Raw genomic sequence first — 18,368 nt, forward strand, 5'->3', positions numbered from 1 at the left:
CTTAAAATTAGGAATTCATAAGAATTTTTCTTAATAAGTATTATCCAGTAGTGAAGTAACTTAATATTTTCTACACTGAGTTTGTCACTTGTTGTTTAAATAATTATGGAACAAAAGTTGTACTGACAACAGTTTTCACATGTATTAATCCATTTATAAAGACTATGAAAGATGCAATTGACAAAGCAAATTTTATGGTCCGGTGATGTGATATATCAAACACTCAACACAGTACTGTCATTCAAATAGCTGATCCTGATGCAGTCAACTCCCTTAATGGCAGGCACTGTAGGGGCCTCAAGTTAGTGTCCTTATTAGTGAGAGTCTGCACTAGTGGGAGTTTATTTCAGTCAAACATCTGTAATTTATTTTTACCTGGGATTTAGCTGCTGTCTGTATATTTTGTCAGGGTGTCCATTTTGGCATTATAGTGGGGTGTCCGTAAGGCAAAAGTTTACTGTAAAGAGAAGCCAACAAAACTTGAAAAAAGTGGGTTTCTTTTTTGGACTTATTTCAAGGTGTCTGAATATCAAATGAAACATTGTGTTGAGCATAGATATAGAAAGATTATTTTAGTGATGGAAGTTAAAGTTTTTGTTATTAAACAAATTATGGTATAATTTTATTAAGTTATGATTGTTAAGATGAGATTTTTAATGTCTTACCCCTTATATTGCATACTGTTACTGTGAAACTCACTAAACCGTGAACGCCAGAAATATTTATGGAATGTTATTGTTGCGAGAAATAAGCCAATAAGGCGAGAGATAACTAAACCACAAGCCATTTGTGGTTTTGAGGTTCGCTTGCATATCCTGAACTTTATTGTGATTGGTCAGTACACAATCAACATTCCTGAAAATTTCAGGTGTTCACGGTTTTCTGAGTTTGACAGTAATGCATCTGCCACTTATATCAAGCGCTGGGCTTATACATCTTCGCACAGGATTTTAGGAAGATTTCTAAACAGAAGTGGCTTACATTTGAGGGGGGTTATAACTAGAATAAAACCAGCTTCAAAACAAGCTATTCAAGTTGTGATCAAAATTTGTTTTGCCATTGTAATATATCAATGAAAGTTCATTTCAATACATTACTTTGAAGAGGGGTTTATATTGCAGGGGCAGGGGGGAGAGAGTTAATAATGAGGTGTATTTTTTTGTCTACAGGCGGATGGGCCTAAAACAGAGGGGAAGTGGGGGGGCTGATAAGCAGCAGGTTATAGTAGGTGAAATCTATTCTCAGATTAAACCAGAATTGCCTTTGGCTCCTATAATAATAATAACTTTAGGGCATGGAAATGAAAGGAAATTTTGAATCAAACTAGGTTGAATGCTGATTGAACCTGAGAACAGGTAATTTGTAAACCTCCACACTGACATGTTAGTTTTCTATTCAATGTACTCTACAATCTTTAGTATTAAATACTATTAAGACTCCACAAATTCTTAGCTTTTTATTTAATTTGTCTATGGATAGGAGCCTTTTTAAATTTATTACCTTTTAGTTTTTATCAAAAATTTAATTTAAAGCATAGTTATCAAAGTGGAATGGTTATGAAACCTGTAGACTGTTTTTGTTAGCTTTTTTGGACCTGACTGTGCCCAACTTTCAATAGCATTCCTATCATTTTGAACTTATTGACCATTAATTTTGTTCAGTCACAATTTGTAAACAAAAAACAAAGGATTGTGCACAGTCAGAGAGCTTCCAAAATAAACTACAGCACTGTTGTTTTCAACTTCGATGTTTGCCGGTTTTCCCAACCAGTCTCCTCTACTAAAGGTGCTAAAACCATACAATGTGAAATTTAACAGTGTCTCTATTTGTCAAGTTACAAATACTGTAAATACTTAAAGTATTCCTTTTCAATAAAACTAATCAGATAAAATACAATATTACTTGTTGCAGGCATTCCACATATTTTATTCAATATACTGTCGGTAATTATTTTAGTCTGACCTTGTCTGTCAGCTAGAGCAGATAAGATTTTTAATTTGCATGTTTTTGTTTTACATCTGCTGCAAACCTATCATTTAAAACAATTATTATTTAATTTTACTACGTGGGTTGGATATAATCGTTTAAGCAATGAAATGTCATTGATAAATACAGCACTCACTTGAATATAACATTGACCTTGAGACAGGTAAATGAAAATTCATTTACTCTCAGTAACCACAATCCTATTCAAATTACTCATAACCTGTCTACTAGGATCAAACCATATTATTATTCATTATTTTACAAATATTAATAATTTTAGTCTTTGATTAATGAAACAAACACTTCTTGTCCTGAGTGTTACTGTTAAGAATGAGAAGTTGGTTTATTTTCTGGTGTGCTCATCTGATATAGCACCTTATCAAGCCACTGCAGAGGACCACGCAGATGGATTTCAATCCAACATGGAGTACTAGTGACGTCCTGACGGTGATACTCTGCACCCCAGCCTTTGACGAAGCTTAAACGAATGGAGCACATCTTGACCAGCTCAAACACAGTCTTAAAATCATAGTTGACTGACTGAGAAAGCAGCTGAGCAAATTCTTGGTTGTTGAAAATTTTCAGTGTACATCCAGATGGAATCTTGCAAACTGTTGTTGGGTGAAAACCATGACTATGGTTACAATTCCTACTCTGCACAAATATGGCCGAGTCGCTAAGGCATTCAGCATAAACCTCCCCTCCAACATAATACAGATGCACACCTTTCCCAATGTGTCGTCTTGTGCTTTCAATGGTTGAATTTCGGTTGATGTTAGTCAGTAGACCCAAGCAGAATCTTTCTGAGTTTGCAGTGTTGGGGTCGGTAAATCCATCAACAACGATGCTAGTACAGTTGGCATGGAACTGCTCACCAACTCTGTTATTCAATTCATAATAGGATATAGAACACCACGAGGAGGGTTCCTGGTAGTTCACTGGTGTAACATGGGATAAATCTAAGAGGAAAGAAAAATCATGAAGTATGAGCTTAAGTGACATAACACAATGTATATGCCACAAACATTGACTGGTGTAGTGACCAATAAAAAACATGGGCACATTTACATATATACAAACACAAAAAGCCACAAATATACATATGCTCAGAACAGTGACACAAGAGCTATTTTTTTTTTCAAAATAGCTCAATAAAGTTCAGGACACAAGAGCAAACCTCAAAACCACCACAAACTAATTAGTTACCATTGCTACTTGCGGTTTAGATTGCTCATGTCTGATTGGCCTTTTTCTGGTATTCATGGTTTTGTCTGTGTCACAGTAACACGAACATTAATTTCCAATTAATAAAATAACCTACATCCTGGCTGGTTGTTGACCATTGTTGGTGGAGCACTCATTGAATCCACATCCATGGTGTTTGGGTCCACAGGACAAGGAGAACCACCATCTTCAGAGATGTAACTTTTGGGTGATTCTACAAAAAAAAACAAAAAAAAAACGAAGTTAACAAACTTGCTGCACTATTTTGGAGGAAAAGTGAGTTTACTAAGCCCATTCTTCTCACATGCAAAACAATTATCCCTGAACTCACACAAGTGACTCTGCTTGCAGGCTAATTACTTCAATCTGTGACCATTTCTTTGGGTTTTTTAAAGTCTTGTATGTTTTAACTGCATCTTCCTTCTACCTGTTAAGTCTTAACAGGTAAAAGAATCACTCCCAGAATGAATGAAGGAGCCATGTAATGGAGTTGTAAAATTTGAGTCTGTGCTCCAAATCCTATGGTGTGACCATTCAAATGGAACCTCTTCAGCAGTACTTTCACATGGTACAATGAACTTAGTACGTAGCTGTAACTTTTAAGTCTGTGCTTCTAATCCTATGGTGTGACCATTCAAATGGAACCTCTTCAGCAGTACTTTCACATGGTATTATGCGCTTAGTATGTAGCTGAAACTTTTAAGTCTGTGCTTCAAATCCTATGGTGTGACCATTCAAATGGAACCTCTTCAGCAGTACTTTCACATGGTATTATGCACTTAGTATGTAGCTGAAACTTTTAAGTCTGTGCTTCAAATCCTATGGTGTGACCATTCAAATGGAACCTCTTCAGCAGTACTTTCACATGGTATTATGCACTTAGTATGTAGCTGAAACTTTTAAGTCTGTGCTTCAAATCCTATGGTGTGACCATTCAAATGGAACCTCTTCAGCAGTACTTTCACATGGTATTATGCACTTAGTATGTAGCTGAAACTTTTAAGTCTGTGCTTCAAATCCTATGGTGTGACCATTCAAATGGAACCTCTTCAGCAGTACTTTCACATGGTACTATGAACTTAGTACGTAACTGTAACTTTTAAGTCTGTGCTTCTAATCCTATGGTGTGACCATTCAAATGGAACCTCTTCAGTAGTACCTTCACATGGTACAATGAATTGTGCTTCAAATCCTATGGTGTGACCACTCAAACAAAACCTCTTCAGCAGTACTTCCACATGGTATTATGAACTTAGTATGTGTAGCTGTAACTTTTAAGTTCGGCTCCAAATCCTATGGTGTGACCATTCAAATGAAACCTCTTCAGCGGCATTTCCACATGAAACTACGTATTTACTCTGTAGTTCTGAGTCTGTGGACAAAATCCTATGGTATGACCAGTCAAATAAAAACCTCTTCAGCAGAAATTTAAAATGGTATAGTAGTACTTACATTATTCATTTTGTCAGTGCCTAATCATTTTCAAGTTACAGATACCCCAATGCTAAAAGGAGTGCAAAACCACTCCCTAAAGTGTATGCTCACAAAAATTATTGAATAGACCTGCCTATCTATGGTTGGAGTTAAAAACATAAAAAGCTTATGATGTAGCCTGAGTAAAAAGCCAACATTTTGTGACGCAGCCAGTGGTTTCCCACGAAATGACATCTGAGAAACGAGTGCAAACTTCCATACTCTATGACACGTCACTACCCAGATCTTGATAGTGCTTCTGATTGGTTGGAAATTTGCTTCATCCAATGGAATTTCTCCACTCGTTTCTCAGATGTAATCTCGCAAGGAAAACAGTGGTGGCATCCCGAAAATTATGTCGGCTATTTTCTCAGGCTACTTATGATGAAATCTAGGTAAAGTTGCAAGGAATATACTTTACCTGGAACATACATGGCTGGGCTCTGATTTGGTTGAGGTTGATGAGATGTTTTAAATGGAAAACAAGCATTGTATGGCATTGGTGGTTCTTCAGCACTTCTGAATGGTAATGGAGGAGGAAGCTTGGGGTATGCACTGTTTGGTCTTGGAACCAGGACTGGTGGTAAAACTTAAAAAGACAAGAATATGCCAAAAAATGTTAAATTGGGAAGGTTTTTCCATTCCATCCAGCAGAATACTTGTAGAATGCTGTTCTCTGTTCACTTCAATATACACGAAAAATTCAGGACTGAGTGGCATTATCCCAGTAAGAGGGGGGAGGTCTCTCTCCTCCCTATTTTGTTCCTTTCCCCTCCAGTAACCTACATGGTCCTCAATACGGTCAACTCTCTTTTAACGCACACCTCTGCTAAGACAGACACCCAAAATTGGTCCCTGCCTTTCTACATTCCTTTAAGTTGACTCTCTATAAGATGGTTACAATACATGATACAGTCAACTTTCTTTTAATAGACACCTCTACTAGAAGGACATGGACACCTCACTAAGACAGACACCCAGAGTTGGTCCCTGCCTTTCGATATTCCATTAAGTTGACTGAACTCTATAAGACTGACATTTCTCTAAGACGGACACATTTATTAGTGCTGGTCACGAAGATGACAGTCTGTCTTGGAGGGAGTTAACGGTACAAAGTCTTTAACTGTGGCATGTAATTGCAGTGTGACTACTATAACCACAGGACCATCTAGACAAAGTTGACAAATCAGATTACAGAAAAACAACAATACATTCTGGGAAAGTTAGTTCTCAATCATGATAAAAATAAACAATATGGATCCAAATCACCAAATTACAACCTGCAGATGTGACCTTTTGAACCCGCTGAAAAAGGCATTCCTTTCCTGAGAGGTCTGTTAGAGTGAATGACTGAGGCAAAAGTTGTAGACATTAGTTATATTTTTTATGTTATTGCAAAGGGAGGCAATGGTAGCAAAGAAATAGATAAAACAAAGAAGTGTATCCTGGGTGTTATGTGTAAAGTACTGAACAGAAAAACATTGTCTGGTGAAGCATTTTGCTTTCTAGAAAAACATTTGCCATTAATATTTAAATTTTGTGCTTGGAGTAACTCATTGTTTTTTAATGAGCTGCTGATTACCCTACAGCCAACTTTCTCGGAACGTATTATAATTTTCCTGCAATCTGATTGGTCAAGTTGGTCTACATGTAAGTGGCCCCAGTTACAGTAGTCGCACTGTAACAGAGAGCCACACTCAAAATAGCTCTAAAAATTCTCCAATTAATTTTTAGTACAATCTTGAGAGTGATTCCTTGTGTGCTGATTGGTCGAGAGCAATAGTGGACGAGAGAAGAGACCATGGCAATGAGGTGATGATGAAATTTGTTTTTCTCTTGCGTGTGCCATTTTCCAAGAATGGACGTCAAAAACTGTCTGTGTTATAGCAACATTAGGGCTGTTTTATACACGAGCCTCTGGCTCAGATGATCAGGGCAAACCCCATCCCACATATTGACGTTAATAAATTAATTGATTGATTGATTGTTTATACGAGCAAAAATGACACCCATCTCACAAAAGACACATCCTAAATAAGAGGCAAACTATCCTGTATAAACGACACATCTTGTCTGAAATTTAGCTAGGATGCATCTCATCTAAGAACAGCCCCTAACACCTGTTCTTTGGTAAGATATGCGTCTTAGCTAAGTTCCGTCTCAATGTGCCATTTATACGAGATAGTTTGTGTCTTAATTAGGACATGTCTAATGAAAGATGCGTCTTATTTTTCCTCGTATAAATAGCCCTATTGACATCGATTTCTTGAGCCCTCTGTTTTTCAAAAGTCCCAATAATTCGATCCCAACCTAACTTCTCTTCTCCAGTCAAACATTGTAATTTTACCCCTGATTTTTCACATCTCCTCGATAATTCGAACCAATTTGCTTTTCTCATGGTACTGGAAATTCGAAAAATGGGGATTCCATTTGAGTCGCTTAGCTTGGTGTCCGTAGATTTTCTCAGACGAATTAGAGTTTTCAGATCAAAGCTATCAATCTGAACACTCACCGGGACTTTCGACTCGTCTGTAGTGATACGGATTTATGCAGACTTCCTTTTGTTTCAGCCCAAAAGCATACTCGCAACAATCCAACGGTTTTAACTCGTGGTGGCTTTGAAGATCAGGCCATCGCCATACTCGACAGTAAATTACATGCGGCAAACCTTTCCTATGTAAAATTTGAATACGCCCGTCTAAACTCCGAGGGATGGTGACGCATTTTGACTGCTGACCAGGGCTGGATAATGCCTTCTCCAGCTCCTCAAGGGCACCCTTTTTCTTTTTCAGTTTCTTGGATAAATATCCAATGGCAATTTCTGCCCATTTCTCTTCCTCATCGCCTTGTTTCCAACCAAGAAGCCTTTTAACAGCTGGATGAGTGAATGAAAACAAAGACGCCATGTTCGCCATTTTGTTCAGGTACACTGTTTTGTGTACTCAACGCTCTGATCGAAAGAATTACCCACTAGATGATTTCTTTGTGCTTTGCTGGTGATAAATTCACTAAGAAGAATCGGAAAAAAGGGGCACTTTGCCGGAAAATCCCTTTGTCATGGCGTCCGTCATGGCAAATCAACTACAAGAGGGAGGGGTGGGAAGGTAGCATATTGTACGTCATCCAAAGGCCAAGTGCGCATGAGTTTTTCCGCTGAACGATAATAACTTGGGCGCATCAAAATCGAAAAAATCGCGAAAACCAAAGTGTGACGTCATAAAAGGGAAATTTCTGAAATTATGGGATTTGTCAGAATATTCTGAAAGAACAATGTCCAAGAGGCCTACTAACCAAAAATGAGCATTTGGGGGCAAATTGTCTCTGAGATCGTAGCCCAGTTATGCTTAGAAAACTCCATACAAATCCTTCCAATTTTTTTGGGGGTCGACCCAAAAAAAATTACAAGGGTTTGTATGGAGTTTTCTGAGTATAACCGGCTAACATCTCTGAGACAATTTGCCCCGAAATGCTCATTTTTGGTAAGTAGGCCTCTTGGACATTGTTCTTTCAGAATAGCCTGACAAATCCCATAGTTTCAGAAATTTCCCTTTTATGACGTCACACTTTGGTTTTCGCGATTTTTTCGATTTTGATGCGCCCAAGCTATTATCGTTCAGCGGAAAAACTCATGCGCACTTGGCCTTTGGATGACGTACAACATGCTACCTTCCCACCCCTCCCTGACGTCATTACTTTAGTACTCTGAATTAAAAGCCATTTTGTTAGTGCTTTGAATACCGTATGCCATGTCGCATGGTTGCAAAGCAGGAAGGATGATAGGAACACGTCAGTTTCTGGACAACATCAGTTGGAGACGTCCCTGGATGTCCATTTAGCAGAGATGTTACTGATTCAAATATTAATTTTAACCTACAACTAAACGACTTTGTTTTCCTCATAATTACTTTATTATGATTTCATGATCGCTGCCCAGAGGCTGTGATCCTTTTATCCCAATCTTCGTTGCTGACCAAAACAATCAGATTGGTTTCAAGATTCATTTCACTGACAGTAAACAAATAGAATTACAGCTTTTCATTAGTCTAAAGAGTGGATTGTTTAACAATTTTAAGACGGAATCCACCACAAAATTGAGTGATTTAAATTGTCAGTGGACAAAACCCTTGTACCAGATAAGTCAAAGAATATTAAATTATTTTTTACATTTTTCAAGGGCTAAAGATGTAATTAGTCATCTATCATAACACCAAAGAAAATTTCTCATGGGAGCCCGAGAAAATAAATGTCAAATTTCACAAGAATTGTGAAAACACAGGTAAAATTCTGAAAATTTCATGTGTAAGATGTCGTTTTGTGAAATTTGACATTTATTTTCTCAGGCTCCCTTGACAAATTTTCTTTGGTGTTATTACAAATGACTAATTACATACTTAGGCATTGAAAAATGTAAAAAAAGAACGCAATATGTGTTAAATTATATTGGTACAAGGTTTTTGTCCACTGAAAATTAAAATTACTCAATTTCTGATGGATTCCGTCTTAATTATTGTAACCAGTACCTACAGCTCAAAGTTTTTATCTGTGGATAAAATAGTGCGGTGACCATTTAAATGAAATGTCGTAAGCATGGAGAGTGCTTTCACACGGTAATGTTTAACTACAGTGTATGATACAGACCAAACTCTTGTAAGTAGCGATTGAAAAAGTACTACTATGCAATTTCATGAAAAAAAGGAGGAGAGATTGGGGCAGTTCGTCGCGGCTCTCCCCTCCTGTCAATCTAATGCGACTCAAAATAAAAATAAGAGAGTGCCGACAGTCCTGGGTGTCAGGGACAGCAGAAGGCACAGTAGCTCAGCTGTTTTGGAAGAGCTGGAGAAAATGGCACAAGATTTTGTACTTTAAAAGAAGAAGAAATAGGCCAAGTACGTCCTTAAAACTTAGCAAGAATAGCACAAATACCACATGGTAGAGAGGTCTTGTACCACCCTCAAGTTGTCATTATCATAATCGACCTCAGCCTATAGTTTCTATTATATTATTTTTAAAACACTAGACTTTAGCAGTTACCTCTGAATTTAAGGTATATGCAACCTGCCACACACCGTCAAGTGGTTGCCTCCTAGAGATGTCAATATTATTTATGGTGAAATTGTTAAATTATCACCCAAAAAGGCAGTAACTGTTGTTCTCATTTGGTTTCCATTAATTTTATAGTACTGTGAGTGGAAAACCTTGATATGGGTTTGGACAGCGGGTCCCTCTAGAGAAGGTGCACAGTTATGAACAGAAGAGGTTTAATTTTTTAGATTTTCAATCATATTTTACAAAAATTTAAAAAATTAAAGATTTTGACTTTTGGCATTTTTAGGAGGTAAGGGTTCTGAGATTTGTAACAAAATGATAACTACCTAGTTTAAAACAATGAATAAAAGTTATGAGATATAATAACACAGGGTTGTCCCTAAGATTTCAAGTTGCTTAGTAAATACAACAAGTCGGAGGGAAATCAAACGGTTAGGGATTTCTTTTGGTTCTATTTTCCAATAAAAGTAGCCGGGGACCACTCTCTTAGTAGCCGGGGAAAATCGCTGGCCCCCCGCTCTTAATGACAACCCTGATAACACCATTATTGTTAGTGAATTTTACATTACACTGAAGCACAGCTGGTTATACAAGACAGATGCTACATGTAAATGGAAAATGAAACGTTAACAAATGTACAGGTTCATTAACAGAAGAATATTAAACAATGATCTTTGCCTAAATGTGGGATAATAATAATGCGAAAATAGCAACATACGAGCTAACCATGCATAATTTTACCAACAAACTGTAACACAACTTGATCGTCACTTTTTCAAGTAGCTCACAACTTTTGCACATCTTTAAAAAAAATACCTGATTGCAACCTTTTCAGTTAGTAACTTTAACACAGTTTTGATAAAAAAGGCTTCAAATCAAGCAAAACTTGATCACAGAATTTCTAAGCAGCTTCTATGTAAAACTTTTATCGAGCTTAGCTAAAAAACTGAAAAGTCTCCTGAGTCAAGCAGTTCGAGTTAAGAGTACCGAACAGAACACAAAATATTAAGAAACATCAAAGCCTTTATAGTCCAATTTAAGAAACAGAAGATATTGGGTTTCTTGGTGGACCCATTTGACTAAGGACTTTATCTAACCAATGTAAAGGGCCATGAAGGTGAATTTCAATCCAGCATGGAGTACTTGTTACATCTTGTCGATGGTATTCGGCTCCCCAGCCTTTGACAAAACTCAAGCGGATTGAACACATCTTTGTTAACTCATAAACAGCCTCATATCCATAATTGACTGACTGAGAAAGCAGCTGAGCAAATTCTTGGTTGTTGAAAATTTTCAAAGTGCAGCCTGATGGAATCTTGCAAACTGTTGTTGGATGAAAACCATGACTGTGGTTACAATTCCTACTCTGCACAAATATGGCTGAGTCGCTGAGGCATTCAGCATAAACCTCCCCTCCAACATAATACAGATGCACACCTTTCCCAATGTGTCGTCTTGTGCTTTCAATGGTAGAATTACGATTGACATTTGATAACAGTCCCAAGCAGAACCTTTCTGAGTTTGCAGTGTTGGGGTCGGTAAATCCATCAACAACGACACTAGTGCAGTGGGCATGGAACTGTTCACCAACTCTGTTATTCAATTCATAGTAGGATATAGAACACCATGAGGAGGGTTCCTGGTAGTTGATTGCAGTTGCATGAGAAAAATCTGCAAAAAAATAAACATAGCATTATCTAGATGAGTCCAACTAACAACAGCCCTGGTGACCTCAACATACAGTTATTGAGGATACTACACAGCCTACAACAACAAAGCAGTTCCTCAAATTCTTACATCCTAAACAAGAAAGGACACCTAAAATAACTAACACACAATGGCCATGCTCACAAGGCTTCCACAGCTGGGTTCTCAATAGAAGCCGGCACCTGGTGATTGATCGCTGCCTACTTGCAATTTGTAGCCGCTTACTTTGCATTCTATTTGCTGCTTTCCCCTCCCTAATTTATGGCCCTTCTGTTTGTCACAGCCTTCTAGTCAAGGTTGAGCAGACAATCACTTCAAATCCAATCGAGAACCCTGCTTACAGTGTAGAATATTATTTTTATTTTCCTAGAGTCAAGGTAGATGACCAATTGAATTATTATGATTACATTCTACTTCAATCCTTCTAAGAAGGTCAGTTGCCTCCTTTCTAAATCATTAAAAAAATTGTTCGAGACTGAACTAAACATTGATTCACACTCACCTTGTTGATGCGACACAGATGGCGGTGAATTCACAGTATCAACATCCATAGAATTTGGGTCAACTGGCCGGGGTGAGCCACCATCTTCAGACATATAGCCAGTGGGTGTGTCTGAACAAAAAAAGGACCTTATTACAGAGCACCATTCATATGAGCAAGTGAGTCACGTAAATGCAATGCCAAGATGGCTTACATGACTGGCTATGTATCACACTTTGCCATGCAAGCATTCCAGTAACTAAGTGTATTATTGCTCCCCCCTGGATGATACCTTATTAATTGCATCACAGAGTTTCCCTCAACAACACTAGCAAGTACTGTTATTATAATCCTAGATATATTTACTATTGGAAACTGGTTAACGTTAAAAAAGTAAAAAGTACTCATATTATAATCCTTGATATATTTACTACTGGATACCGGTTTGACATTAAAAAAAAAAGAGTTTACAAGAGTTTTTTTTCCTGCTTATTATGCTTCAAAACTGGCTAATGCTGCACTGAACTTTTATTGAACAATTTTAAAAGTTAAAGTACATCAAACTTTCAATCTTCCTGCTGTTAAACTTAGAACTTAAAATATGTGCATGCTAAATCTCATGAAGATCTTCTGTTCTCTTTTATGCTAAACCTTTGGCTTTTACAGCTGAATTAGACCATTCATTAAAAAAATGTTTGCAGGAAAGTAATAGTATTCTGCAATAATTGCTATCTTTTTTGATAAATTTTTCTTTCTCTGTAACCCTTAGCCTGAACTTAAGCCTTCTCCTAAAGCCAAAACTCCCACGAGACATCTCAATCAACAAGCTGCTAATCCAGTCCACTGACATCGACTACCCTTTGCAGGGTGCAAAGAAAGTCAGTTTTACAGCCTCCCATTCAGGCAAGGTGTAGCTAGCATGTACTAGCCCACAAATCATTTCAACTAGCCCCAAAACCATTTTTGATTAGCAAGATTAATTTGAATTTTCCTAAGAAACAGCACTTGCCTGTCGGGCAAGTTGAGAACAAAAATCACTAGCCTTATAGCAAGATCCACTAGCCCCAGGCTATCGGACATGACTTTCTTTGCACGCTGCTTTGCCCAATTCATGCAAAATGGTATACCTTGACATGATTTTCAATCATTAACAAAGAAATAAATTTCTCCAGGATTAGCTCTACAGCCTAGAGAGTCATTTGTATTGTTTCCCTCAAAACTTGTATTAAATGTTCAAACTGTCAACTGCATGGCTAGACGGATCTTTTGGTTGTACAGCTCCTAAATTTAGCATTAGCTTCTTCTCGATTCAGATGTCTCTCTTTGCAGTTTGCGACACAAGGAAATGAGGATACAGCTGAAATTTAGGCTATGTAAACCTCAAATGAACCAAGATTAAAACTTAGGGTCAGCTTGCACCTAAATGTTTTGGTTAGACTTTGATGACTATGGTTGTTAGTGATCATGGCTTACATATACATGTACATGTGATTAACGGTACATTATTACAAACAATTATTAAATAAAACATATATGTTCTAGTCCATAACTTCTTTCTCTCTCATTAAAACAAAAAAGTCTTGAATTTTAAAACATGTTTTAGTGGAACAACAGTGTACATTATTCAAGGGGACTGAGAAGGAGCATGAAAAACGACTGGCTGCTCTAATTTAATAGCTGGATAATGATTAGTTATATCAATCAATGATCCTCAAATTAAGTGTAGCAATAACAAACTTGTGGTTTTCCCTCAAAAACAGGTAGTTAATAATATTATCCAAACATGACCCAAACAATGATAGAAAACTGCATGTTCACTACGATTTTCCATCAGATTCATAGTAAACTCTTCTCTTTATGACTTGCCAGTTCTATATTTATTCCTTCACAAACAATGACTATATTGCTGAAAGTCAAGCAGTGACTTGTATTTGGATGACAGTTACTTTGAAAACTCCTGACCAAGACCAATATATCTGCATTTTCAGTGCTATATCAAGCTATCTTGACCTTCAAAAAAGACCAAAATAAAGATTGTCTAAAAATGTTTTGCCCAGTAGGCATAGGGAAGACGAACTACACATTCCATTACTATTAATTCTTCGGAGAAAAGTGACACCAATATCAAAGCATAGCTGCTAGAGTGAGGAGAGACTTCAAATAAGTGGAGGTTACAGATAATTTGCCTTTGCCCAATTGCAACCTCAAAGATTTTGGTCAAGCCAAAGCAGCAAAAACTTTGTTCCCCAGGATAAAATGGTTATGTGACCATTCAAGTTTTTCATGACAACAACAATATTATTAATATATTTAGCGGTGCCATTTAATTTCAGTAATTAAAAATAATACACTATTACTAATACAGCATGGAATATGGGGATTTTTGTTAAGCCATGATTTTTTGCATTTAAAAATGGGAACCATGGGGATATATTTAGAAAAAAAACTATGAAGATATTCTATACCCACCTGGCATGTCAAAGCTGCTTGCAGGACTGTGTTCAAGCTGAGTAGGTCGATTTGAAAATGGATATGAAGCATTGTAAGGCATAGGTGGATCATCGACACTTCTAAATGGAGAAGGCAACGGCGGTGCCGGTCTTGGATACTCGCTTTGTCTTGGTACGAGTACTGGCGGTAAAACTACGAAGAGAGAACAGGAAATATTCATTGGCTTTTAGTCTTTCTCTAATGTTGCAAAGTCAGGTAGCATACATGTATGTCGCATGGTTCTCGTGATCTCCGACATTTTCTATTACACAAAAAAGCCTAATGAAAATTAAAGAAGAAAGGAATAAAGAATAAAATGGTGCACTAAATCTTAAAGCACTTAAGTGGTTCGTTCTTTTATAGTATTTTCTTTATAATTCATCACAAAAAGCCTCTTCAGCTCACAAATACCAAGTTTAAACCTACCGGGACTTTCGACGCGTCTGTAGTGATACGGATTAATGCAGACTTCTTTTTGTTTCAGCCCAAAAGCATACTCGCAACAATCCAACGGTTTTAATTCGTGGTGGCTTTGAAGATCGGGCCATCGCCATACTCGACAGTAAATTACATGCGGCAAACCTTTCCTGTGCGAGACCTGAAGGCGCCCGTCTAAACTACGAGTGATTGTCACACATTTTGACGGCTGACCCGGCTTTGACAGTGCATTTTCCAGCTCCTCAAGGGCGCCTTTCTTCTTCTTTAGCTTCTTTACTAAAGACTCGATAGCTTTTTCCGCCCATTTCTCTTCTTCGTCGCCCTGTTTCCAACCAAGCAGTCTTTTCACGGCAGGAGGGGTGAACGAGAAGAGCGAAGCCATAGTCGTCATCTTGGTCAGATTTACTTTCTTCTCTCAAATAAACTTAATTTCTCGCCTGTTTGGCTCCGCAACACGCTGTTTCTCTACAAATGACGAAAAAACAGTAGAAAATTAAGGCTTAAACGTGATAGTTGCTACAGTTTTAATGCAAACACGACGAGCAAAGCTCCGCCAAACCTCTCACTCCAAACTATCAAATGTTCCACTGGCGCCAGAATGGCGTCGCCTGTAGAAGAATAAACAACCTCGCCAATGTGGCGACAACTCCTGGCTTAACTTGCTTCCTCACCCGTTAACGACACTTCGATCAACGAGCTCCGAAAGAGCGTAAAACAAAACACAAACGTTAGTAAAGACCGTAAACAATTGTTCTCTCGCTAAAATTGTGTTCCTTGTTCGTGAGCGAGGCTTTTGCTGTAGTGACGTCATATGTGCTGGCGACATGATGTCTGGAAAGTCTGACAACGTGACAAGCTTTCAACGGAGATATTGTAATTTTGTCAAAGGGGTTAGGGGTAAGACGATTTTCTCTCGGCACGGAAAGCTAAATTGACGATTGACAGTTTTTAAAAACAAATACTTTGGAAGACCAAAAATTATAAAAACTAACATTTGCTTTTTCAATTATTGAGTCTTCTTATTTATTTTGCAACAAGGGCACAATTTTCATTGTCATCGCTCCACCCCCTCCCACAAGTATAGATATTTTGTTCGTGCTTTTTTGTGGGTAGACACCCAACCCCCCGGTGCGTATCACGACAGCGCTTTTTTGGAGCTCAAAGTGCCCCATTTGAATAACGATGATAATTTTTGCGCTCATTCTCATTTCCCTTTTAATTGATGCAGTAGTTCCAAACCACCAGAAAATTGCGGGACTTTTTAAAGTTATTGTTCAGGAAAATAAAAAATGTCTAGGATTTTTCGGAAGTGGACACTCCGCGGCAGTGTAATGCTATTTGATTGCTTCCGGTGTTATGTCCTCTGTCTGATTAATGAGGACAAAGGACAAATTCTTAACGGTTAACGCAATTTAACTTAGGAAATTGCTTTTGCTGCCTCGAAGAAAGAAAAAGAAAAGAAGAAAAAAAACATCAAAGAAAGAAGTTAGCGGCGCCTGATTAATCTTAAATTTCACAAAGCTGTAAAGCACTCAATGAAACCCGACCAATACTGACTACAATGCACTAATTTATGTTATCTAAGATTGTGGGTCATTTGTAATAAGTATTGTGAGGTGTGTAACAAGTGTTTACCTTGGAGATTAATATTCTGAAACAGCATTCACTTAGTAGATTGTCGGCTGGACATTCCGGCCGGTGGGTGAACATTTTCGCACTATTTTTCGCGAGGCAAATTTCCTGGAGTTTTGAAAGATCGACTAAATCTCTAAAGATATACACACCGTTTACTACGGCCATCGTTTTTAGCCACGATGAGTTACAGTGTAAAGCATTAAGTTTCTTTTGTCCGTCACATTAGAGAATTAATATCCCTCAGATTTACCTTAGGAAATTTGCATACGTCCTCGTGTTGGTTTAGCTTGTTAATTGTTGAATAACATGTGTTTTCACCTTTGTCTACAAACAGTTAGGCCACAATAATGCAAAAATATGTAGAAACATCTTCCCCATCTCAACCGATGATCTAGAATGAGCCAGCCCGCCTATTGAAGCTTTCTCTTTCTCCGCAACTGTGAGACCACAGTTTACCAGTACTGTGAGACCACAGCCCTACCAGCCTTATGACACATTGGCGGGTTTTTTGATCTCGAGGAACATACCTTTAGTGAGTGACTTCAGATCCGTTTTATTTATTTATCTTGTATTTATTTATCTAAACTAAACTATCTTTTCCGCCCGATTAGCGTCATTAGCGTCTAAATAGTTTAACCCAGAGTAACGGTTACTTAACTGCGAGGGGCTGTATCACGAGGCGAGGATATACAGCTGTTTTTAGGTCAGTTCTGTGCTAATGTCATTAATAAGAACCTTTACCACCACACAAAAAGCATCCTTACCATTAGCAGAAGACGATTGGAAACAGTTTCAGTAACTAAATACAGTATGAAATATCAAAACTGGACCATTATTTATAATTTTGGTATTCAGTTGATCAAGACACGTTTTTAGCTTTTTAAAAAGACAAGCCCTCTTGAAATGAGTTTGAACAGCAATCGTCTCCTAGCTCAAAAAGCTGCTGTTCAGTGCCCTGTAGACCCAAATATGAAGCGCGGAAAATTTTCCAAAGAGGGATCACTGACTTAAAACGACCAACCATTACCATGCCAGTCCGATCCTTAGTTATTGCAGCGACAAAGTCATTTTTTGTTTTGGTAAATGCACTAAGTAATGACTTTAGCAAAGGATTAACCTGAAAAAGGAATAATATCCTGGTGACATATATAGCCCCTTTAACAGGTTTAAGGAGGAGAAGAATATTACGCATATATTTTTTGAGTGTTTTTCTTTCGTTTAACACATGGTGCAGACTGCTCTTCAATATCAATATACATACCAGCGGTGAATTGAGGTCAAAAGCCCAGAGGCAGAAAAACAATTAACAAATAATAATAATAATAATAAACAAATGGTAATAATAATCATCATCATAATAAAAATATTTAGTGATAAGTCGCGAAGAAGGACTATTTCCACTGCCATAGCTCAAAATAGTGCTCTCATTCAAATAAGAGCTCCACTCTCCCCTCCCCTACCCTCTTCTTCTCACGCTCCCCCGAGAGAGAAACGACGACAATGACTAAGTAGAATAGAAGGATTTCAATACCAAAACTAAGAGGACCTTTGAGGGAACATGGCTATGGAGACGACCACATAAGTTTTGTTTTTAGTGGGGGGGGGGGGGGGGGGGGCAAAACAAAAGCATAATGTACAAAAGCCTGCACGCTTCTCTCTTCGTGGCGTCACGATGGCCAAGCTCATTAGGACAAACAAACCACCAAGTTCACGCCCCCGTCTCATACCAACGTTCCATTGTTTCCCGCCAAAATGCAGACTCCAGACAAAAGGAAAGAAAATATTAATAATAATAATAATAATAATAATAATGATAACAATAACAATCATAATGATAATCATAATCAAAAGTAGGTTAATGAAGTAATAATCATAATGATAAAACAAG

General features: G+C 37.7%; 2 protein-coding genes across 2 annotated transcripts; both read right to left on the reverse strand.

Annotated features, from left to right (window-relative positions):
* Window positions 1–1,780: 1,780 nt before the first annotated feature.
* Window positions 1,781–7,779, reverse strand: LOC140947653 (mothers against decapentaplegic homolog 9-like). The gene is made up of 4 exons (XM_073396815.1): window positions 7,196–7,779; window positions 5,105–5,272; window positions 3,308–3,424; window positions 1,781–2,945 (listed from the first exon to the last, which is right to left on the reverse strand). The coding sequence occupies exons 1-4, from the start codon at window positions 7,596–7,598 to the stop codon at window positions 2,311–2,313; spliced, it is 1,323 nt and encodes a 440-aa protein (XP_073252916.1). The 5' UTR covers window positions 7,599–7,779; the 3' UTR covers window positions 1,781–2,310.
* A 2,494-nt stretch (window positions 7,780–10,273) lies between these two features.
* Window positions 10,274–15,653, reverse strand: LOC140947420 (mothers against decapentaplegic homolog 5-like). Its single transcript, XM_073396511.1, has 5 exons — window positions 15,405–15,653; window positions 14,834–15,310; window positions 14,387–14,560; window positions 11,939–12,049; window positions 10,274–11,400 (listed from the first exon to the last, which is right to left on the reverse strand). Exons 2-5 carry the CDS (start codon window positions 15,234–15,236, stop codon window positions 10,766–10,768), a joined length of 1,323 nt encoding a protein of 440 aa, XP_073252612.1. The 5' UTR covers window positions 15,237–15,310; window positions 15,405–15,653; the 3' UTR covers window positions 10,274–10,765.
* Between the last annotated feature and the right edge of the window lie 2,715 nt (window positions 15,654–18,368).

This window comes from Porites lutea, chromosome 9 (genome assembly GCF_958299795.1).
Source record: "Porites lutea chromosome 9, jaPorLute2.1, whole genome shotgun sequence".
NCBI classification, from domain to species: Eukaryota; Metazoa; Cnidaria; class Anthozoa; order Scleractinia; family Poritidae; genus Porites; species Porites lutea.

Coding starts and splice junctions, on each gene's coding strand:
- LOC140947420 (XM_073396511.1), bottom strand. CDS start 15,236: ATGACGACTATGGCTTCGCTCTTCTCGTTCACCCCTCCTGCCGTGAAA. Junction 14,561..14,833: donor CAGACGCGTCGAAAGTCCCG/GTAGGTTTAAAC, acceptor CTCTCTTCGTAG/TTTTACCGCCAGTACTCGTA. Junction 11,401..11,938: donor ATCTGTGTCGCATCAACAAG/GTGAGTGTGAAT, acceptor ATTTTTTTGCAG/ATTTTTCTCATGCAACTGCA.
- LOC140947653 (XM_073396815.1), bottom strand. CDS start 7,598: ATGGCGAACATGGCGTCTTTGTTTTCATTCACTCATCCAGCTGTTAAA. Junction 5,273..7,195: donor CAGACGAGTCGAAAGTCCCG/GTGAGTGTTCAG, acceptor TGTCTTTTTAAG/TTTTACCACCAGTCCTGGTT. Junction 2,946..3,307: donor GGTCAACAACCAGCCAGGAT/GTAGGTTATTTT, acceptor CTTTCCTCTTAG/ATTTATCCCATGTTACACCA.